At 34.7% G+C, this 25425-nt stretch overlaps 2 protein-coding genes across 2 annotated transcripts; one reads left to right on the plus strand and one right to left on the minus strand.

Moving 5' to 3' along the window:
• Window positions 1–859: 859 nt before the first annotated feature.
• On the plus strand, window positions 860–2254 carry TRUGW13939_06103 (uncharacterized protein; the record flags this gene model as incomplete). Its single annotated transcript, XM_035489260.1, has 1 exon — window positions 860–2254. The coding sequence occupies one exon, from the start codon at window positions 860–862 to the stop codon at window positions 2252–2254; it is 1395 nt and encodes a 464-aa protein (XP_035345153.1).
• A 16849-nt stretch (window positions 2255–19103) lies between these two features.
• TRUGW13939_06104 (uncharacterized protein) lies at window positions 19104–22107 on the minus strand (the record flags this gene model as incomplete). Its single annotated transcript, XM_035489261.1, has 2 exons — window positions 19104–19124; window positions 19192–22107. 2 exons carry the CDS (start codon window positions 22105–22107, stop codon window positions 19104–19106), a joined length of 2937 nt encoding a protein of 978 aa, XP_035345154.1.
• Window positions 22108–25425: the final 3318 nt, after the last annotated feature.

Raw genomic sequence — 25425 nt, forward strand, 5'->3', positions numbered from 1 at the left:
AAATACAAGAAAAAGAATGATTTATATTGCACAAATTGCAAGAAAACAAATTATGATATTTCTATCTGTTTCTTTTTACACAAAGAAATAAGACCAAAGAACTGGAAAAATAATGAAAAAATACAAAAATCAAATACCAATAAATATATAAATAAAAAACTAGAAAACAAAAAACAACAAGCATTATTAAATGCAATTGTTGATGCTGATTCAGAAAAATCAAATATTTCTGACTCAGAAATGAATCTTGATGAAGAGATCAATATTATACAAGATTTATCTAATAATAATCAAGAAAATGAAGATTATTTTGAAAACCTTGATTTTGACAAGGTAAATCAATACCCCATATATAATATAATAAATGCTGATAAAGAAAACATAGATATAAATAAAAATAAAAATAATTATTTCAAAAACTAAATTGAGTTTATTATTGATACCGCTGCAACTATTTCTGCAATCTATGATTTATCTTATTTTTTAAATTATAAAAAGTCAAATAAAACAGTACAGCAGGGAACATAAAAATCAGGTCCAGGAAGCTAGGGTGCAGGTAGGAGACGCTTTAGTGGCATTCTCCCCAACAGCCATCCGGTGGTTAGGGGTCTTACTAGATCCAAAGCTTACCCTCAAAGCCCACTATAAGTACCGCCTGCAAAAAGGTCAAAATACTGAAAGACGAGTGCGGGCACTGTGCAAGGCCCAGGGGCTCCCCCCAGGCCTGGCATGGCGAATCCAAAAGGCCACCGCGCAGTCAGTGGCGCTTTATGGGGCCGAGCTTTGGTGGCATGGGCAAAAGAACTGCCTAGAAGGACTGCAGGGCCTAATTAATAACCAGGCCCGGGCAGTCACAGGCATGCTGAAGTCCACCCCATTAGGACCGCTTATAAGGGAGGCAGCTTTGGAACCAGCAGAGGCCCTATTAGATAGTAAACAGCGGCGGTATGCCCTGAGACTCCTAGGACTTCCCCAGGGGCATCCAGCAGCAGAAATACTCCCCATAACGCTTAGGGAGGGAGACGCCCATGCACAGCCTGGAGAGCAGCCGCTAGAAGACCGAGCTTGGGCAACACCAACCCGCCGAGGCCCCTGGAAGCTGGGCATGGGCCTGGCCCGCAGGCTACGAGAGGCCTTGACCGCCGACCCCTCCCAGGGCTTTGAGCGTACAATAGAGCCTGGTAATAGGTCTATACCACTAGATTTCAGGATAGACTCCCCTGAAACCGCTATGCAATTAGCCTCAGACCCCCTAAGTGGGATAGGGAACACTGACCTTTACTCAGACGGTTCCAGGTTAGACGATCAGCGCGTAGGCGCTGCGGTAGCTTATAAGCCACTTATTGGCCCCTGGAGGTCGCGCCTAGCTCCCCTGGGCGCAGGCTTCGAAGTCTTTGATGCAGAACTAATAGGAGTAGTCGAAGCCCTAGAGTGGGCGCTGGCAGAGAATCTTAGAGGGCCAATTAGGGTGTTTCTCGATGCTCAAGCCGCTATAGGCAGGCTTCAGCATACCCAGCCAGGCCCTGGCCAAGCCCTGGCGCTGCGGGCACATGATCTAGCCAAGGAACTGCAGGCCACCGGCCGCAGGGTTACTATATGCTGGGTGCCAGGCCATAAGGGGGTCCCAGGCAACGAAGAGGCCGATAAAGCCGCCAAGAAAGCTGCGGGGAAGCCCCGAACAGGCAAATACTCGGGCATCTCACTGGCACATGCTCAACGGGCCTGTACCGAAGCTTATAGAGCTGCCAGGGCCAACTGGCTTGCTGCAAAGCTTGCAAAGCGTGCCCAGCGGGCAAGCCAGGCCTACTATCCCCCCCGGGGATGGAAGCTTGACCCAATGTTGGCGAACACCCCCAAGCACCTAGCGCGGCGATATTACCAGTTCAAGACTGGCCACGCACCAATTGGGGCCTATTTGCACCGAATTAAGGCCCGAGACTTCCCTAATTGCTTGGGGTGCTCTAGGGGGACTGAGACGGTAAGACACCTTCTTACAAACTGTCGACAGTGGTGCCACCAGCGGGAAAAACTATATGCCGGCTTGGCCGAAGCGGGGGTAAAGGCCCTGCAGGATAGCGAGCAGTGCCCCGAAGCACGCCTATTCCAGGACCCAAAGGCCACTACAGCGCTGCTGGCGTTTATAGGGGCCATTAGGGAGCGAGAGGATAACCAACAGGCCTGGGAGCAGGCCTATAAGACTGATAATTGGGGCATTGAGGCCCTGGATGAGGGAGAGCGAGAGGGGGAAGGATAGCGGGCAGGGGCGGCCCGCTATTGTAGGCAACGCCCAAACGTTAGTGGCCATAAGGAGGGGGTAGTGGTTGCCACCCACTATAAGCCCCCGAATCGTCCTGCGCATATAAGTGGCTTGGGGCGAGGAAAGTGCAAGATACCTTGAAAGCATGGATCCAATGGGGGTAGAGGCACCGGTTTATAGGGGGCAACCCCTATAAGCAGGCCTAATCCACACGAATCGCTGTCTGTCATAGCCTAGGGCTCGGTATAGACGTTAAATTTGATTAAATAAATAATAAATAATAAATAAATAAAACAGTACAATGGGGAAAAGCAAAAAATATTAATATAAAATATAAAGGAACTGTTATTATAAGAACAAATATAAAACATATTTATATTTTATAAAATGTATTCTTTATTCCTGAATTGGGAATAAATATCTTAAGCATAAATAGTATTAAAAATACTATATGCTTATTTATAGATAAAAAATGCTATATATATAATAAAATACCAAAAAAGCTTACATGTATAGCTTATAAAAAAGAAAGATTATATAAAACAAATTTTGATATTCTATGCAATAATAAAAATAATTATATCCTGTCAACAGATTATAAACAAAATAATATAAAAATATGGCATGAAAGATTAGGCCATATAAATGCAGAAGCATTAAAAGAAATATTAAAAATAAAAGAATTATATTTTTCTATTAAAGAAATAACTTCAGCAATTATTAATTGTGAAGTATGCCTACAATCAAAATATAATAGAAAAATAAATAAAACCTCAGAAAATAATTTAAAAAATTATAAAATAGGAGAAAAAATACACAGTGATATTGGGGGTCCTATTTTTCCTCAAACATATGATAATAAATCATATTATATAACCTTTCTAGACAAAAAAAAAAAAAAAAAAAAAATCTAGATATTTATTTACAAATATCCTAAAAGGAAAATATGAAGCTCTAGAAGCCTTTAAGAAATTTAAAAATATTATTGAAAACCAAAATAATATTAAAATAAAAGAATTCTTTTCTGATAATGGAGGAGAATATATAAATAATAATTTTGAAATATTATTTAATGAATATGGAATAATTCATAACAAAACACCTTTTTATACAAAAGAACCAAATGGATTAATAGAAAGAATTAATCTTACTTTAATGAATAAAGTAAGAAGCTTTTTATTTAATTCTAATAATAATAAAAATCTATGGGGAGAAGCTCTATTAGCTGCCACTTTTATATATAATAGAACTCCTCATAAATCTATTCAATATAAAACTCCATATGAAATATATTATAAAGAAAAACCAAAAATTGAACATATTAAAATATGGGGATCTATAATATATTATCATACAAATAAGAAAACTCATAAATTACTACCAAGAAAAAGAAAAGGAATCTTAATTGGTTTTAGTGATTATAAACATTATAAAATTCTTGATATAGAAACTAAAAAATCTCTATGGTCTAGAGATGTTTCTATTCTAGAAGGAATATATCCTAATAACAATAATAATAATAATAACAATAACAACAATAATAACAATAATAACAATAATAACAATAATAACAATAATAACAATAATAACAATAATAACAATAATAACAATAATAACAATAATAACAATAATAACAATAATAACAATAATAACAATAATAACAATAATAACAATAATAACAATAATAACAATAATAACAATAATAACAATAATAACAATAATAACAATAATAACAATAATAACAATAATAACAATAATAACAATAATAACAATAATAACAATAATAACAATAATAACAATAATAACAATAATAACAATAATAACAATAATAACAATAATAACAATAATAACAATAATAACAATAATAACAATAATAACAATAATAACAATAATAACAATAATAACAATAATAACAATAATCATAAAGAAATAAATAATAATTTGGAAATAGAAATAAATAATATTCCAAATAAATCTTTTGAAATAGTTGAAACTATTCCAAAGAATAAAATTGAAATCAATATTCCTGAATATAATAAGGAATCAATAAATTATATAAATAAAATTAATAAAGAATTTATTTATAATATTGAAGACACTACAATATCTGATTTTATTAAAATAATTGAATATAATCAAAATATTGAAAATATTCTGAATATAAATATAAAAGAACTGAATACTTTTAAACAAGCTATAAATTCTGAAGAAAAAGAAGAATGGTATAAAGCATGTTTAGAAGAAAATGAGGAATTATTATCTCAAAATACTTTTGAAATAATAGATATTCCAGAAAATATAATATCAATAAAAGGAAGATGGGTTTTTAAAAGAAAGGATATAAATCCTAATTCTTATAAACCAAATTTTATTACAAATAAGAATAAAACAATAAGATATAAAGCCTGATGGGTTATACAAGGTTTTCATCAAAAATTGGGAATTGATTACCTAGAAACCTTTTCTACAACTGCAAGAACTGAAACCTGGCATTTACTGCTTATTATTGCAGTAAATAAGGGTTGGTTTATAAAACAATATGATGTTAAAAATGCATTTGTACATGCAAATATTGACACAAAAATATATACAATTTTACCAATAGGATTATATGATAATTCTAAATATAAAAATAAATGTTGCTTATTAAATAAAGCACTATATGGTTTAAAATAAGCACCAAGATTATGGAATTTATTTTTCAGAAATATAATCAAAAAATATGGTTTTACTGTTCTTCCATATGATGAAGGAATATATATAAATACTATAACAAATGCAATTTTAATAGTGCATGTTGATGATATAATATTTATATATAAAGATTTATTATATATTGAAGATATGACAAATAAATTAAATAAAGAAATTAAAATTCAAGATATGGGAGAAATCTCTACATTCTTTGGAAATAATATAAAAATAAATTATAAAGAAAAAATCATTATTATAAATCAAAAAGATTATATAATAAAACTATTGAATAAATTCAATATATTTAATAGCTTTATATCAAAGAAAATACCTGCATAATTAGGAATAAAATTATATAAAAATAATACTATAGCAGATAATAAAATTACTGTATAATATTAATCAGAAATTGGGTCTTTATTATATTTATCTTTAAAAATAAGATCTGATATTATCTATAATATGAATCTAGGAGCTAGATTCATGAGTAATCCCTCCAAAGATTATATAAATGTAATTAATAATATATGGAAATATTTATTATATACCTAAGACATTGGAATAACATATAATTGCTCAGGAAATAATTTATATATAAAAGGATATTGTGACAGTGACTGGGCTGGTGATATAAATAATAGAAAATCAACTACTGGTTATATTTTTAGCCTATCTGGTGATTTGGCTATTAATAATCCTATTAGTTGGAATTCTTAATTGTAAAAATCAGTTGCTTTAAGCATATGTGAAGCTGAATATATGGCTTTGAAAGAAGCAACAAAAGAAGCAATATATCTATCTAATATTTTTAATTATATTAATGAAAATATGAATCTAGGATACACACCTAGTATTCTAAAAATACTATTAGATAATGAATCTGCAATAAAATTAGGAGAAAATCCTGAATTTTATAAAAGAACTAAACATATAGATATTGCATATTATTTTATAAGAGAAAATATACAATAAAACAAAATAAATGTCATATATATTGAGACAAAAAAGCAATTAGCAGATTTATTAACAAAATCATTAAATATAACTGTTTTTGAAAACCTACAAGACCTAAGAAATATAACAAAAATATAAAATAATATAAAATAACATAATATAATATAATATAAAATAATATAAGATAATATATATAATACAAGTTTATCATAAAATATGAAATAAAAATATAATATAAAAAATAACATATATATATAATTATAAAAGTCTAATCCTTATATATTAAAAATATATAATGATTACAGGGGAATATAAGATTATAATTATAAATATTATGTGATATGGCAAATGATGTTATGTGGCAAATAATAAAACTTATAACTACGAAATATCAGAATAAAATAATATATAATATAATAATGTGTAGCAAATTATTATATTAAACCGATATATAACCGAACCAAGGTTAATAAATAATATTATACCGATATATAACCGAACCAAGGTTAAGAAATAATATTAAAGGTCTAGAATAATAATCTAGAACCAAAAAGAACTTTACAAAATGGTATAAATAGAAGCTACATCCCCCTACATAGAAAAGAATTAACAAGTCAATGCAACAACCATCATACACCTTCTTATTCATTCTTTTATCTTCTCTCTTCTTTTATTTATCTCTCCTCTGATGCAAATAACTTGCTAAGATCTACTACTAGATTAACTCTATAGTTATCTTAGTAAAAATAAATTAATAATAATACAAAATTAAGATGTATATAGTATTAATAGTCTACTATAGCACTTCAAGATTAGGCCTAGCTAGAAAAGAAATTGAATTAAGGGGCATATATACCCTAATAAGAAATCCTATCTAGATTAAGCTAATATGTTACGGGCTAAGTCCCGTCTTACTGGCCTAATGTAGGTCCAGGAATTGAGTAGATTCGAACGTGAGAAAGAGAAAGAAAAGGTTTGCAGGGGTTCGCATTGTCGATACAGGTGAGTATGGGTCCTGGGGGCGCCCTAGCGAATCTGGTGTAGCGTCAGAGGATTTTTCTATAGTGGATCAAGTGCAGACTAGGTGTGGTTATTCTACAAGAGCGAAGCCTAAGTATCTTAGAGGCTAGAACCTTAATATTATTTCCTCCCTTCAGCAGGGGCGTTATGGTATTAAAGCCAGTAATTGAGTGCTTTAGTGTCTTCCATAGACCAGGCAGGTTCCTATATAGATTGCACATATCCGGTCTAATAGATAAGGTATTGCTTCATATGTCCACAGCCCTAACGTATAGTCTATTCGTTAAGTATGCTATTAACTAGATACTCTTTATTACCTTCTACTAGGTGCACTAGTAGTTGGTAATCATATTGGGTCTATAAAAGAAGTAGACATATACCTACAGGGCAGAAGAGCATTATATAAAAAATATCATAAATAGTTCCAAAGACATCGAGTCGATATATATAAGATCCCACTTTCTCTAATATAGTATATTTCGCATATCAGACATCTAGCTTCTTCAAAGATTATTTAGTCTAAATATTCTAAAGGTCTAACCATACCTTCTATCCTACTTTATACTCCAAAGGAGTCTCTCAGTGATAGTTCACATTATTTTCTATTCACTACTGCGCTGCAACAAGCTTAATCTGCGCTATATTAAAAGCCTATCATAGCTTAGTAACTATATCATTTACATATTCAGCAGCAGGTCTTTACTGTTTAGATATAGGGGTAGCTTCATCTAACTAGAGTAGTTTAACATTATATCCATAGATTAGAAAAAAGAAGCTAATACTAGTTACAGTAATATCATATCTATTTATTATGAGTTACATAGTTGCAGTTAGTAAGCTCTAGTCAATTTAGAGATAGATACAGAAGTTCTATAGATATTCTTCCACCACAGAGTTAGCACGCTCCATCTGTCTATCAATTTAGAGGTAGTACATAATCAATAATTATCTTATAATCTTTAGACGTTTGCATACACCTTTTCAAAGGTCATTAACAAATTACATGCCCTAATCCAATATAATACTGCTAGACAGCCTATATTCATATATGAATCAGTCAACAAACATTAATATTACTATCTCAGTATCTATGTGTTTGCATGGTACCAATATAATCTCTTTTCCTAGTCAGTCAACAATCACCATGAGATTCATATTCCTATTAGACATTGGGAGTTTCTCTATAAAATCCATACTAATATCTCACCACATTCACAAGGGGACAGAGAGCAGTTTTAATAATCCTTATCAATATTGTCTCTATACAGTGTTCGCACCATATTTGTCGCAGTTATTCACAAACTTTTAAATATCATCAAATAGGTTCAGCTAATATAGTTGTCAGGCCATAATAGCATAGATCATATTTCAGCCTAGATATCCAGTAAAATAGGAGTCATACGTCTCTTGTATAATACAAGTGCATAGTGGTTCACTATTTAATACCCATTGTCGGTTTTAAAATAGTAACCAGTCTGCTATATCAATTGTGCATTCAAATACCATGGTACAAAGTTATAAATCTTAAAGAAACCACAGGAACTTCTAGCATACAGCCTCTTTAATTCATTCATAATTCTTATCCTCAGCTTCAGCTAGTCGCCACTATTCTTTAATTAACATTAAATGCTCTATATAGATAGTATAGATATAGAATTCAGATACAGTGTTCAATAAGCAACCCTAGAGAAATTATTCTAGATAGTCTCTCTATACCTTATTAAGATTAATAAGATGCTTATTTCAGTATACTAGACATTCATTATCAATCCCATCAAGCATATCTTACAAGCGTTATAATAGTGCATCAGATCTAACAGCTAGTTATCCTAGCCAGTACTAAAGCTTATAGTTGAAGCATAAGAATATATCAGCCCATCTTATTTATCTTTCATTCAACCATCAGAGCTGCATAAAGTATTTAAGATTCCAATAATCGGTCAGAATAGTAAACTCCTTAATACCAATTAATTCAGATTCCCATTGCTTCAAATACGCTATTATCACCAATAGCTTCTTATCATAAATCTTATAATTATATTCCACAGACATACACTTTCAGAAGAAATAGGCACAGATTCACAGAAGTCCTTTATTATTATACTGTAATAATATCCCCCCTATAACATATCCCAAAAAATCAGCTTCCATAATTATATCCTAATCAGGATTAAATTACACTAATATTAGATTACTTATAAATATTTACTTTAGTTGTTCAAAAGCTTTATTAATAGCCTTGGTCTAAATAAAAATAGTTCTTTTTTTAATCAGTTCTGTCAGCAGGCGGATTATATCAGAATATCCTCAAATAAACTATCAGTAGAAATTTGTGAACTCTAGAAATAATTATATATCTTTCACACATATTAAAGCTTTCTATTCTAAAATAGCAGAGACTTTCATAGGGTCTATTCAGATCTCTTTTCCAGCTTCTAATATAAATCTAAGATATTTTATTATCTGCACCTCAAACTCACATTTATTAATATCTAGCTGTAGTCCTGCAATATATAAATATTCTAGCATCTTCATTACCTGTTTCCAATAGTGCGCACGGCTGCCTTCTATAAAGATAAGCACGTCGTCTAGATAAACAGATATAAAGTTATCTAAAAACTCGCAAAGGGTCTAATTAATATATTATTAAAACATACTTAGTATATTAGTAAGGCTAAAAGGTGTTACTAGCTATTTATAAAGTCTAAACCTGGTTTAAAAAGCTATCTTCTACTTGTCTCTTTCGGCAATGTATATCTTGTGGAAGGCCACTATAACATCAAGTTTTATAAACCATCAGGCTTTAGATATTCATTATAGGGTCTTATATATTAATAGTAATAAATATTAGTCCCTTTTTATTATAGTGTTGAGCATCTAATAATCTACATAGAAGCACAGTCCTTCTCTGGATTTCCTTACAAATAGTACTAGCACTGCAGCGGGTGAGTTGTTTATACATATAAAATTCTTTAATAGTAAATTATAAAAAGTTTTCTATAGAACTAGCAGTTCTTTCTATAACATATTATAGAGAGAGCCTTATAGTATCTCTAGCTTATATCTCTTCGCGTCAGTATCAATTAGTTCAATCCAATAGTCGATATTTAGACACGATAATAATAGCTTATTAGCTTCCTTCAGGTTAAATAGTTCTAGAAACTCATGATAATACTTAGATAGTTTGTTCTCTGGGTCTATCTGTGATTTCAGGGCCAGAGCCTTCTCAATATTCTATATAGAGACTATAAATATATTAATCTCCTTTTTCCTGCTTCGCATCCTTTTCAAAGCGTTCACTGCAGCTGCACTGATCTGTCGGGGAGAGTACTTAGGTCATAACAGATTCTTTTTATCAATAGATATTCTGTTCCCGAATTCCAATCAGCCTCCAGTGGCGTCAATTTTCACATGTTGGTATTCCATCCATAGAAGACCCAATATTATATTGTATTCGCATTTCAGAACTATATAGAAGTAGGCTTTCTCTTGTATATTTCCCCCAATATCTAGTATCACACATGCAATTTCTTTGATGTATTGAGGTGCCGAACTATTGTATCTCTTAATAGATCTAGATTTGATAGCGCTATAATTCAGCTTTTTCTTTCAAGCGAAGGTCTCTTTAATAATCCTATAGATAAGACATCCACTATCAATTAAAGCATTGGCATTGGTTCTATGATCTAACCATACGTCTATATTGAATAAGGATCTATTGAACCTTCTAACCATCTTTTTAAAATTCTTGAAGTTATAAGCTGTTTTACATTTTGGCTTCTATGGGCGACTTTACGCAGAAGCTACTTTTTTGATTCTGGTATGCTATCTGAACCTGTATCAGATTTGGTCTCATTCTCCTTTACTTTAATGTTAGATATCCTTATAGGCTTGTTGTGTTTCTTCTTGCTATAGTTCCTTGGAGATGGCACCTAACAGAGTGGCACAGGTTCGGGGCAGTATTGGGTAATATGACCTAGTTTTCTATATTAGAAACAGTTGTTTATTCTTATAGTATTGATTGATAGACCTATAGATATCCAGTCCATAACTTAGGACTGTTCTTTGTTAGAGGAGGTTCTTTTTGTAAGTAGATAGAGAGTGTTCTGTTTATATTAGAATTAGAGATTATCAATCTTTTTTAGTTTTTTAAGATCATTTATTACTCGGTATAAGTATTTGTAGAAAGCTTTATACTACTTTAATATATTGCTCTCAACAGTCGCACGCCTTATTTTTTGGTTAATCACAGTTTTCAGCTATAAGATTTTTATGTTGTTAGTCTATGATTGATTTCTTATAAGAAGTAATATCTGTTCAAATTCGCTAATAAAGTCCTAGAAAGGGATGTACTCCTGTTGTATATAGTTAAGTTTAAGGTTCGCCTTCTCTATAAGTTAATAATCTTTGAATAGTATGTTAAGGTGTGTAAAGAAAGCTTTTAGTATAGTAGGAGTAACTATATTTATATTTCTATAAAGCTGTATCTAGGGATAGACCTTCATCTAGGCCTTTCCTGTTAATTATTTATAGGTATACTATAATTACTTGTATAGTCCTCTAATCACTGATGCATCAACTGTTAATTTTATATATAAGATTGCTATGAACTATATATATTTTAAACAATCACAGTCGTTATATTTATCGGGATAGTTAAGGGAGTGATGTGGTTTGTTTGTACTGTATATAGAAGTTATCAATAATATAGCATCAGTAAGGATCTTGGGCATAGATAGTTTAGTTGTATTACTAACCTGTCCTTTGACATGCAATAGATAAGCAGATATATTCATCAGAAGGAGTTCTATTTATTGTATTTATTCTAATAATAGCTGGTTTGGTTCTGAAGATGTATTTATTTAGTTCAGACTGTCTCTTAGTGGGCTATTTATTATAATAAAGAAATTTCTTAATGCTCAATTTGGTCGTTAAGGAGCGGTGATATAATAATTTAATCCTTTGAATGAAGAGAGTTAGTATAGTTCTCAGAGGCTTAACTTGAATAAATAAGAAGCAATTATATAAGTTTAATTCTTTAGATAAGGAAAGCAGCGCGTTCTTAATCTTTTAAATAGAGGAGGTGAATAATATTTGAATCTAATATTATAGACTAAGTCCTGTTTTACTGGCTTAATGTAGGTCTAGGAATTGAGTAGATTCAAATATAAGAAAAAAAAAGAAAAGGTTCGTAGAGGTTCGCATTATTGATATAGATGAGTGTGGGTCCTAAGGGCGCTTTAGTGAATCTGGTGTAGCGTCAGGGGGTTTTTCTATGGTGGATCAGGTGTGGACCAGGTGCGGTTATTCTACGAGAGCGAAGCCTGAGTATCCTAGGGGCTAGGACCCTAACAAATAATAGCTATTTAGACTAATAAGCAGTATTTCTCTACTATTATTATAATAGTAAGAGGCCTAGATAATATCTATAGATTACTCGCCCAAGGTATATGCTTTAAAGGCAATAGATATTCTACCAGCCTTTATTACAAAATAGATAAAAACACTATTTATATCTAATACTGTAGTATTAGTTACTAAATTTATAGAGACTATAGTATCTAATTATTACTTTACACTATATATACTAACATCTATAAAACCTAAAAATATATCTGTAATATATTAGACTATAAAGCCTAAATAGGCTATTTATATCTGTATATACATACTAAATATAGTAACTATAAGAGAAAATACTAGGCTGATTCCCTAGGATATTCTAAACTTTAAAAGGTCTGCTAATAACTCTATAAATACTTCTCTAGTATAGAGATTATTATGCCCTCTCTCTCCCCTGAATAAACTGAATAAAAAGACATTGCTAAGGAGGCTTTTCCCCTAACTATTATCTAAGACGCTCCCTAAGCTCTAGAGCTTAGAAAAGTTAATAATACTATAGAAAATATCCTAGGAATATTATCTTTACTATATTTATCTTTGTGTCTAATACTAATGCTTAAAGCTGTAGCCTTTATTAATATTAATTATTTAATATAATTATGGCCATACTTATTCTGCAACTTTAAAGGCTCTAGAAACAGAGATAGAATAGTAAATAAATATTATATATCTATAAGAGTCTTATATTGTCTATAACTTCTTTTATCTAAACTATCTACTGTGCTGATCAGGAAGAGAGAAATAGGATTAATAGATGCTTATAGCCATTTATAAAAACCTTATAGAGGTAATTAAGGTTAAGAACCACACTGATTTAATAGACCACCCCTATTTATAAGCCCTAGATATATAGGAAGCACTAATAATTAGTAGGTATATTCTCTAATATACTAAAATAGTCAACTGCTATAATATATAGATTAAGACTAGTTATTAGTAGCAAAAGGCCTTTCCTAGACAATACCAGGCTATTAAAGACACAGACTAGGACCTGCTTATAGTAGATAAATACCTATTAGTAGGTAATTTTAACGCCTATAGCTCTTTATAGAATCTACTAGCCAAAGGCCAGATTAACACTAAGCCCTTGAAACAGCTTATAGAGTGGTATTCACTATATATTAATAATCTACTAGGGGAAGCTATATACTATAAAAAGACTAAAAGGATATTAATTATTAATTTAATATTATCTTTACCAACCTTAGGGCCTCTACAAGCCTAGGAGGTAGATAAGGATAAACCTACAATATCTGACTATAAGCTTATTATTCTAGCCTAAAAAACCCTAAAAGAACCCTCCTTAGGAGGAATCTCTAGGGAGATTACTAGGTAGTAGATAAAAGCTTTATAAATAAATAAGGAAGCCTTAAAACTAGCTATAGTAGTTTAGGTCTTAGAGACTATAGGCTATCTTTTTTTTAGTAATTAATATATTAAGAAAGACTTTACTAGAAAGATTAATTAGATATAAAATATCTTAACTAGTATATTTAATAAATATATTAAAATAGTATAGCTTTATATATACTCTAAGTAGTGATAAAAGCTAGAGCTGTGGTAAGCCTGGAGCTTATAGGCTATAGCCTGCAAGTAGTAATAAGTCTATATCTATATTAACACTAAATTCAAAGCTATAAGAACTGCTTATTACTATAAAATAAAGGCAGTTAAAAGGACCTGCTGAGAGGTTTTCCTTATTAAGAAAGGCCTTGGGGGGAAGAAAGAATAGAAAAAGGATTTTAATCTTACTAAGAACCCTTTTCTTAAAGATTTTAGAGATAGTCTAAAAAAATCTTTTCTAGGAGATCTTAATAAGTATTAAATAGCTCTACAGTATACTAAGCTATAGATTAATTTTATTATCTTAGCATTTTAAAATCTAGATTTAGAAGCTTTTTCTGTCACTACTATAGCTGATAAAGAAATCTTAATTAGGGAAATAATATTTTTTAACATCCTCTATAGCTCTTCTTCTAAGGAGCTACTAGATAGATAGGCCTATATATTTATAATATTAAAATAGATATATCAGGCTCTATTTAGTTAAAATATTAAGAAAGCTTTAAAAGCTAATAGACTTAATTTTAAAATATATTAGCTACTCTAAGTACTAGACTTATTTTAAATTATAAAGATAGCTAGACAGTACTTTTAACTTAGGATATATCTAGAAGTCTAAAAGACTGTTAAAGATATTCTATTTTAGAAGCTAGAGAAGCTTAATTATATCTAGATAAAGACTTAAAGAATAATAAACTTACTTAGCTGTCTAGACAAGATTATTAAGAAGCTGGCTATAGGCCTTATAGTAGACTAGTGTAAGGCTTAGAGGGCTTTATACTCTAGATAAATAGAATATAAACAGAACTGTGGGGCTATTAATATAGTAGTCTATCTCATGTAAATAATATATAAAGAATAGACTTAAAAGTTTCTTATAAATACTATCTTTATTAATATTATAAAGGTCTTTAACTATATTGACCTCTATAAACTTAGTAAGGCTATAGAAGCTGTAGACCTAGATAATGATCTTATAAAATGGATCTTATCCTTCTTTATAAATAAAAAGATTAGTTTTATAATTGACAGTTATAAAGCCTCTAAATAGCTTATTAACTCAAAGCTATCTCAAAGCTTATTAATCTCTCTAATCCTCTTTTTTATCTATATCTAGAATATGTTTTAAACTATAGAACAGTAGATATTAAAGATTAAGGCCCTATTTTATACTAATAATATAAGCCTGATAGCCTAGGAAAGCTTAGTCTTTGAAATCTATAAATAGCTGTCAATCGGTTCAACAACTCGTCACCAAGATGTGAATCGGGGTGGGTATTCTGCTAACAGAAGGCAAGATGAGAAGTTTGTGTAAGGCAATCCTAGGATAAGTAGAGTACTATCGCAATGATAGGCTGCAAAGTATGTTGAAGAGTAATAGTAGTATGCTATTTGCTTGAGAGAATAAAACACAATAAGCTAGATACATGATGGTAAATGAGTGTCCTTATATAGCTGATCCTAAACATAGCGAGCATAGTCAAGCTCTGCTTGACTATGTCAGTACATAGTTCCTTAGCATAGTCTCACTATGTTGACTATGCAGTCACGTGCCTAAGTCCGTAAGGTGGGTCTTTTCGTATGGAGACTCTTTTCGCGTGGAGATCCTTTCCGTACGGGATCTCTTTTCGTACGGAGTCTGTTTTCGTATGGAAACCATTTCCATACGACACAGGCTTCCGTTCGATGAGTCATTCCATGCGGGAGTATAAGTGTAGGCGTTTCTTCCTTCTCGGGTACAATCAGAGATTCTACCCCACGAGAATATCCAATAACCTTTGCTTATGTAACTAGCGTCCGCTGTCACATCTATTGGCTGAGCGTTATCGATTCTTATGACAATCCCCTCCTTCGAAGGCTGGCGTCCCGACAGTCACATAAATAGTCGCAGGTCCCCGTCGCACAGGTAGGCTGATTCCTTTTCGTTAACATTCTTGGTGGTGATGTTCTAACCATGTCGTCAAAGCAAAATATCGATAAAAACAATTTGTTCGCCCGTATTGTTGAAACCGGGATCGTTCTTCTTTTCCCTTGCCACAAGTGTGCTCTCTCAGGGAAGTCGTGTATTAAATCAGAAATTTCAAAGCGTTGCAGTGAGTGTGTTCGCAGCGGTCGCGGTCGCTGTGTTGAGATGGCGTCTTCGGATTTGGCATGGAAGAAGTTGTTGGCTGCTCAAAAGAAAATTGAGGAGGATGAGGAGGCAACTCTAGCGAAACTTCTTCGTCTCAAGAAACAGCGGAAGCTGCTTCAGAAGCGCGCCGGTCAGTTTATCCAGACGGATATTAAGGATGTGGAGGAGTTGGAGCGTTTGGAGGAGAAGGAGGAGGAGGAACGGAAACGAGAGGCCGAGCTGCAAAAATCAAACGAGATGATTGCGGCTGCCATCCAGGAGTTTCCCGTGTCGTCTAACAACGAGTTCGACCACGTCCTTTCCGAGTTTCTTTCTGGCGAAACGCTCGAATCTTTTCGGGGCAGTTCAAATGCCTAACTGGTTCCCATGAATTGTGTTCAGGTCCGTATCCTTTCCAGCTGACTAAGTAAAAGATTCTTCCTTCCACTAACTTTCTCTTCAGAATGTTTTCAACTTCATATTCATCCTCGGTTGCTTCGTCGTTACTGTTTTCTGGGTTTTCGGTTGGTTCCAATAATGAGATGTGAAATACTGGGTGCACTTTCATTCTTGCTGGTAGTCGGAGTTTGTAATTGTCGTTGGCGAGTTTTTCTTGAATCGTGAAAGGTCCGTATTTGATAGCGTCAAGTTTGTTGCTTGGTCTCTTGCTTGGAATGTTGAAATTTTTCTGTCCAATTGTTCGTCGTAGTAAGTAAACTTTCTCCCCCTTTTTGAGGATTGGCGCGTCCTCGCGCTTCTTGTCGTAGTAGGTCTTCATTCGGTTTTCAGCCCACTTGATGTCTTTCGATATTGTGTGATGGAGTGCCTGTAGTTTGTTGGCTTGTATTATCGCGGCTTCGGATAATCCTTCTCGTGGTACTTCAGACCATGTCATTCTTGGGTGTCGTCCAAGATTTGCAAAATGTGGAACTTGTTTCGTCGTAGCGTTTTCTGCATTGTTTAATGCGAACTGTGCTAATGGTAGTAGTTCTACCCAGTTATCTTGTTCCCAGTCTAAATAGTGTCGAAAATACTGTTCAACTGTTTGAATCATTCTTTCAGACTGGCCATCAGTCTGTTGGTGATTCGCGGTTGATAGTTTGTGATGCATTCCGCATGCTTTTGCAATTGTCTGCCAATATTTGGATGTGAACAACTTGTCTCGGTCCGTGATGAGTTCGTTTGGTAATCCGGTCCATACAAAAACTTTTCGTAACATAAGTTTTGCACATTGTTCTGCTGTCATATCCTTTGGTGTTGGTTCTAGGATAACATATTTCGTAAGTCGGTCGACTGTTATTATGGCATCGGTGTAGGTAACTCCTGTTACTGGGTCCTTGGACTGCGGTAGTCCTTGGATAAAGTCAACAGTGATACTTTTCCATGCTTCTTCTGGTACTTCCGGTATTTGCATTTTTCCAAAGGGTTTGTGGTGTACTGCTTTGTTTCTGTTGCATTCGTCGCAGTTTCTGATGTAATTCTCAACCCTTTTTCGGACATAAGGAAAGTAGAATGTTCGGGTAATCATTTCGATTGTCCTTTCAACTCCTTGGTGTCCTTTTGTTGGAGGATCGTGGTAGCGCTGAATGACTTCCGTAGTCATATTCTGCGGTACTCTGATCATTCCATTCCATATCGCTAAGCCTTTCTGAACATTTTTCGTAACTTGTCCGGCTTGTAATTCTTCTTGTATTTTTTGATCCTTGTTGGTTTCCTGATGCATTCGTTCGTAGAATGGATCATCGTCAACAACTCTTATTGCGGTCGCAATGATTGCATTGTGATTGTGGCGTAGAACTCCTGATTCTTCTTGCAGAATGTTTGTCTTGGGGGGTTCTATCCCGATCGCGTAATCTGGTCGTCTGCTTAATGCGTCTGCGGCTGCATTTTGTTTTCCTGGAATATGTTCAATCCTGTAATTGAATTTGGCTAGTTCTTCGGCCCATCGTATTTGTCTTCCAGATAATTCTTTTGTTGTCGTAAAGTACTTCAAATTGTGATGATCGCTTTTGACGATTACTTCATGTTTCGCTCCTTGGAGATAGTGTCGCCATTGTCGAAATGCTTGAACTATCGCGAGTAATTCTCGGTCGTGAACGTCGTAGTTAACTTCCGCCGATGTAAACTTTCTCGAGTAGAATGCGACAATCTGCGTTTCTCCCTTTTCATTGATTTGTTCATGGATTGCTCCAAGAGCATATCCAGATGCGTCTGTTCGTAGAATGCTTTGTAATTCTGGGTTAAATAGTTGTAAGATTGGCGCAATTTTAACGAGTTCTTTAACGTTTTCAAAAGATCGTTGTCTCCTTGCTGTCCAATCAAATGGTTCGTCTTTTTTCAGCAATTCTGTCATTGGTGTTGTAACGTCTGAGTATTTCTCAAGATATCGTCGAACGTATCCGCTGGCTCCAAGAAAAGATTGTACGTCGTGGACGTTCGTTGGAGTTGGCCATTCGAGGATAGCGTCTAATTTTTCTTTCGGTATCTCTAGTCCGTTTGTTGTATATACCATTCCTAGGTAGTTGACTCGTGTGGTGTCGAATTCACACTTCTTGATTTTGAGAGTCAATCCTGCTTCCATAAGTTTTGTCATAACCAGTCGTACATGGTTATCGTGTTCCTTCGGGTCTTTTGAGTAGACTATAACATCATCGAAGTATACTGCAACGAAGAGGTTAAGGTATTCTCGTAGGATGTGGGTCATAAACCTCGCGAATTCTGCTGGTAGCCGTTTGAGTCCCATAGGCGCTACTAGCCATTCGTACAGTCCCAAGTCTGTAAGGAATGCTGTTTTCCAGATGTCGTCATTTTTCATTCGTAGGTTGTAGTATCCCCATTCAACGTCGAACATTGTCATGATTTTTGCACCTTGCAATAAATCTCTCTTCTGTTCCTGATGTGGCGCTTTGTTTGCGTCGTCTTCGGTCATGTTATTTAATTTTCGGTAGTCGATGACCATTCGTGGTGATCCGTCGCGTTTTGGTACAAACATTGCTTGTGCAGAAGCCTTTGCTTTTGATTCTCTGATGTAACCGGCTGCTAAGAATTTCTCAATGAATTCCTTAGTAGTTCGGAGTTCATCTTGTGAGATTTGTCGTTGCTTCACTTGTGGCACCTGTGCTCCTGCTTTGAGAGGTATCTCTGCTTCATATTCTTTTTCGTGTTGTGGTAGTCGATATTCTTTTTTCACAAATAATTCGGTAAAGTTTCGATATTTTTCTGGTAGCTTGTCGAGCGCTTCCTTCAGTTCCTTTTCGTAGATTTCTTTTGGTTTCCTTCGTGTTTCAATTTGTCGGCCTATTTCGTTTATTTCTTCAGCATGTTTCACCCTCAACTGCTGGTCCGGTTTGATCCCCATTTGCTCTGTTTGTAGCATCTTCAGGTCTATTGACACTGTCTCGTGTTTCCAGTCAATGACAGGATTATGTTTCCGTAGCCATGTCATTCCGAGTATAACGTCGAAATCCTTTCGCTCGAACGGACTTAAATCCAGTTGGATGCCTTCTTCGTGTTCTCCTGATTTGATTGTGATGTTTTCAGTTCGTCGTACGAATCCTTCGATCGTGATTTGTCCTTCAAAATTTTGTACAGTATGCCATAGGTTTGTTTCGTACGTTTGGATCCTGTTTTTCCTGACGTATGCTTCGCTAATGTAATTTGTCGATGCTCCTGAGTCGAGGAGTAGTTTGGCTTCGTGTCCGTCGATTGTTCCTTTGATAATGATCACAGTTTCTCCTGTCTTGATGGTTGTGGCAATAAGGTGATGTCCCTTTCTGTGTCTTTCAAGGTATCGTTTCTGTGATAGAACAATTTCGGTCCAATCTTCATCGGTGTAGATGACTCGTCCTTCGTGGTATGGACATTTTTTCGCGTAGCACTGGTCAGTTTCGATGCTATTATGGAAAGGATGCCAAATTTCTTCTGCGTAGCACCAACATTCGTTCCAGCCCTTCGGACAGTCCGGGATGGGTTGATAGATGATCATCGGTGCCGTTGGCTTCCATTTGTTCTTTTCCTTTTCTTCGAGGTGAGTCGGACATTTTGACTCATAGCATTGCGTCCAGTGTATTTTCTTGTGATGGTGTCCTCCATATTGTGGGTAGTACATGCATGAACATCTTTCGGTATGCCCAAGCATCGGGTGGCACAACCGTGTTCCTTTGGTGAGTGAGACGTATTCGAATTCGTTTGCGAGTGCGATGTTCTTTTTCCCGTGCATATCGCATTTGTGAAATGTCCACTCGTGGCATTCTTCGCATTCAAGGATGTGTTGTCGGTATGTCTGAATAGAGTCTTCCCAACATACTGGTTTGGGTGGTTTGCAACTGCATTCTCGTTTTGGTTCTTTGTAGTCGATTTCAGGGAATTCCTCTGTTGTTTCGGAGTCTTCACTGTCTGTTTCCAGTTCTTCTTTGCTTGTTTCTGGAATCTCAATTCTTGTTCCTGGAACCGTCGTGTTGGTTCCTAAGACTGAATCCCATTCTTTCTTTGTGATTAGTGGTCGTTTCTGGAACAGTCTGATTGTTTCATTTGCTTGGTTGATCGCTCTTGCGGCGTCTTTTCTGAGGTTGGTTGTTCTTGCTAACTGTGATTGTTGCGGGGTGTCTGATTCTCGATCCGAGTCCTCGTGGTCAACTTCCTTGTCTTTTCCACCGTCTCGAAACGTCAGGGGGTGTTGGCTTTCACTTCCTGATGAAAGGTCATCAATACGCCGTCCAGCGGTTTTGCTGTATTGGTCTTCTCTGCGAGGTTCTCTGATTGGTCCTTTCTCTTGACCTTGTCGTAGGTGAGGTTGCGCTTCTTCCGGGTTAGCGTCTTCTTCCTGGGGTGGTTCCCTTTCTGAACTCTGTCTGAGGCGTCCCTTAGATTGCCCAGGGCTATCTTCTGGCTCGAAATTCTCGAGCGCGTTGTATATTTCTTTTTCCAATATTGGTCCCCAGAAGTCCTTGACTTCATCGACCTGTTCGTTTTCTGACTCCTCCTCTTCACTGTCCAAGGGGGTCACAATTGTCTGGTGTATGGCCGCAATTTGTTGATGGACTGTTGTTATCTTCTGAGGGCTGACGTTACCGTTCTGTTTGTTTTGCCCTGATCGGCACTGTCGTGCAAAGTGTCCTTTTCGTCCGCACTTGTAACAAGCTTTGTTTTCCTTGCGCTTGGCCATTTCTTCCTTACTGATCACGTTGTTGAGCTGCATCTTGACATCGCCGTCCTTGTCGTATTGGGTTCCTCGCTTTGCCGATGTGTTGGCATACTGAGGGAATCCTCCAACTTTCTTCCATCTCTGAAACTCCTGTCGCTTCTGTTTGATCTCGAACAGTTTGTTGTCTATCTTGACCGCCATCTCAATGAATCTGTCAATGTTGTCGGGTCGGTCGAGTTTGATGAGTTCCGTCTGGACTTCTTCCTTGAGCATGTTCTCAAAGGTTGCGATTTGAATAGCATCATCATAGTGCAGTGGTGTTACTATCTGTCGGAATTTGGTTGCTAACTGCTGAGCGGATCCGGTTTGTCGTAGGTATCTTAGTTGTCTTTCTGCGGTCCGTAGCTCATCGATATTTCCGAACGCTTCTCCAAGTTTCTGTTTGAACATGCCGTAGTTCGAAAACAGTTCCCTGGTGATAGTTCCCCAACTACCTTTGTCGATAGTGTATAATTCACTTAGCATAGGCTGTATCCATTCTGCTGCTGCATCGGTAAAGCATGATGCCACAAAGATCATTTTCTTTTTGTCATTGGTGATCTGGTTGGCTTCGATATGCATTTCCATGTTGACCAAGAATGTCTTCAACTTAGATCTAGTTCCGTCGAAGGTCATGGGTTTTGGTAGCTTGACCCTGTTGCCGGCTGTTCCAGCTTCGCCAGGTGGTATAGCCATGACTTGAGCTTCGAGTTGGTTGACATGATCGTCTCTTTCAGCGACCGCAGCTTGCAGTCTTTGAATGTGTTCATTCATTTGATCGATGACTCTTTCCAACGTGGTGAATCTTTGCTGAGTTTGTTCGTCGGGTTCATCGTCACTGTCTTGATCGACTGGTCTTGCTTGTCTTGCAGGTGGGCGCGGAGTTGCCGGTCCTGCTGCTGGTGCGTTGCTATTTCCTGCCATGATTAGCTCGTTAGTAAGGTTCGATTGCTTACCTAGTTCTCAAAACTTCGTGTTATGAGGGTGTTTTATTGTCAATCGGTTCAACAACTCGTCACCAAGATGTGAATCGGGGTGGGTATTCTGCTAACAGAAGGCAAGATGAGAAGTTTGTGTAAGGCAATCCTAGGATAAGTAGAGTACTATCGCAATGATAGGCTGCAAAGTATGTTGAAGAGTAATAGTAGTATGCTATTTGCTTGAGAGAATAAAACACAATAAGCTAGATACATGATGGTAAATGAGTGTCCTTATATAGCTGATCCTAAACATAGCGAGCATAGTCAAGCTCTGCTTGACTATGTCAGTACATAGTTCCTTAGCATAGTCTCACTATGTTGACTATGCAGTCACGTGCCTAAGTCCGTAAGGTGGGTCTTTTCGTATGGAGACTCTTTTCGCGTGGAGATCCTTTCCGTACGGGATCTCTTTTCGTACGGAGTCTGTTTTCGTATGGAAACCATTTCCATACGACACAGGCTTCCGTTCGATGAGTCATTCCATGCGGGAGTATAAGTGTAGGCGTTTCTTCCTTCTCGGGTACAATCAGAGATTCTACCCCACGAGAATATCCAATAACCTTTGCTTATGTAACTAGCGTCCGCTGTCACATCTATTGGCTGAGCGTTATCGATTCTTATGACAATAGCTAGAAATAATAGCAAAAGCTGCTATTAAGTAAAGACTGGTAAATAATATTAAATTTAACTCTAAAAAGACAGAGGCTATTTTATTCTCTAAAACCATTAGCAGAAAATATAAAAATCAGGTCTAAAAAGCTAGAGTGTAGATAAAAAATGCTTTAATAATATTCTTTTCAATAGTTATTTAGTAGTTAGAGATTTTACTAGATCTAAAGCTTATCTTTAAAGTCTATTATAAGTACTGTCTATAAAAAGATTAAAATACTAAAAGATAAGTACAGGCACTATATAAAGTCTAAAGGCTTCTTTTAGGTCTAGTATAATGAATCTAAAAGACCACTATGTAATTAATGGCATTTTATAGAGCTAAGCTTTAGTAATATAGATAAAAAAACTGCTTAAAAAGACTATAAAACTTAATTAATAACTAGGTCTAGATAGTTATAGATATATTAAAGTCTATCTTATTAAGACTATTTATAAAGAAGACAGCTCTAGAATTAGTAGAGGCTTTATTAAATAGTAAATAGTAGTGGTATATTCTAAGATTTCTAGGACTTTTCTAAGAGTATCTAATAGCAGAAATACTTTCTATAATACTTAAAGAGAAAGATATCTATATATAATCTAGAAAACAGCTACTAGAAGACTAAGCTTAGATAATATTAATCTACTAAAGTCTCTAGAAACTAGATATAGATTTAATCTATAGGTTATAAAAGGCTTTAACTACTAATCTCTCTTAAAGCTTTAAGCATATAATAAAGCCTAATAATAGATCTATACTACTAGATTTTAGAATAGACTCCCTTAAAACTACTATATAATTAGCTTTAAACCTTTTAAGTAGAATAGAGAATACTGATCTTTATTTAAATAGTTTTAGATTAAATAATCAATATATAGACACTACAGTAGCTTATAAACTATTTATTAGTCTTTAAAAATCATATCTAGCTTCTTTAGATATAAGCTTTAAAGTCTTTAATATAGAATTAATAAAAATAGTCAAAGCTCTAGAATAGATATTAGCAGAGAATCTTAGAGAATTAATTAGGATATTTCTTAATACTTAAGCTGCTATAAATAGGCTTTAATATATCCAGCTAGGCTCTAGCTAAGCCCTAGTATTATAGATATATAATCTAGCTAAGAAACTGTAGATCACTAGCTATAGAATTACTATATACTGGATACCAGGCTATAAGAAGGTCCTAAACAACAAAAAAGCTGATAAAGCTGCTAAGAAAGCTATAAAGAAGCTCTAAATAGATAAATACTTAAGTATCTTACTGGCATATACTTAACAGGGAACCCGCCAGGAAAATCAAAAATCAACCTTTTGAAATTCAATGCCTTTTGATGGTGTCCAGGGCCTCGCTATGGCCCAAGGATCCCCCAATATCGACAACGTCCCTCTAGACCCAGGGGGGCAGGCGTTAGGCCCGGTGAATCCTAAGGGTGCCTATATAGACATCCTAGTAAAGACAGTACTACCAGCACCTCTTGAGACCAGTATAATAATTCCTTAGAGTAAAGACTTCACATTTAATCTAAAAATTAAACCTAAGGAACTATTCTCTTCTCTATATTCCCAGGAAGCCTCTAAAGCTCTAGAGAAAAGGCAATAGAATTATAGCCTTAATAAAGCTAATAAAGCCTCTATAAAGGCCTTACTCAGCCTAACCTATAAAGATATAGAATAGACCTTATTAAATCACTTTATAAACAGTAATAGTATATTATATATAGAAATAGCTACTATAAAGACCTATATAACCTCTCTAGTAAAGACTATAAAGCAGCATCTTATAGGCCAATTAAGTACTCTAGAACGCTATTTCTCAATTCTAGAAGCTTAACAAACTTCTTTAAACATCTTAAACCATCTTCTAAAACCCCTATCATTAGAAAGCAACCATCAGGGCCTATAACAGCCTCTGCTATTCTAGAGAACAATATTTACAAAAATTATCTATAGCTTCTAAACTAATCTAAATAAGGCTACTAAGCCTATAGAGCTATATAGAGCCTTATTCTTGATATTAAAACCACTCTCTAAAATAAAGCCCATAACAGGCCTTTAATAAACCAATATAACAGCCAGCAATATCTAAAAATAATAAATTATTATAAAAAAATAGATTTACTCTCTAAACCAGCTCTTAAAAGTCTAAATAGACCTAAAAAATCTAAAGCCTATTTATAAAAGTAATAAAAAAAACTATAGACTTATATTTAAATATAAAAATAGCTATACTATCTTTAGAAAGTCTAAAGTCAATATTATCTTGTAGCTTAACTGCTGTCTAGCCTAAACAGATTTCCTAAACTTTACTAAGATAATAGACGCTAATTATACTGAATTAGAGATTATCTCAGCCTTATTAGACTAAGGAAGTATTATAGACTTGTTATTATCAGTCTATAAAGATCTATTAGTAGCTGTCTGCTACTAGATCAATCCTATAGTTATCTTAGTAGAAACAGACTAATAATAGTATAAGATTAAGATATATATAATATTAGTAGTCTACTATAGCGTCTTAAGGCTAGGCCTAATCAGAGAAGAAATTAAATTAGAGAGCACATACATCTTAATAAGAAACTTTATCTAAATTAAACTAATAACAGCTAT

The sequence above is a fragment of the Talaromyces rugulosus genome, chromosome III, assembly GCF_013368755.1.
Source record: "Talaromyces rugulosus chromosome III, complete sequence".
NCBI lineage: Eukaryota > Fungi > Ascomycota > Eurotiomycetes > Eurotiales > Trichocomaceae > Talaromyces > Talaromyces rugulosus.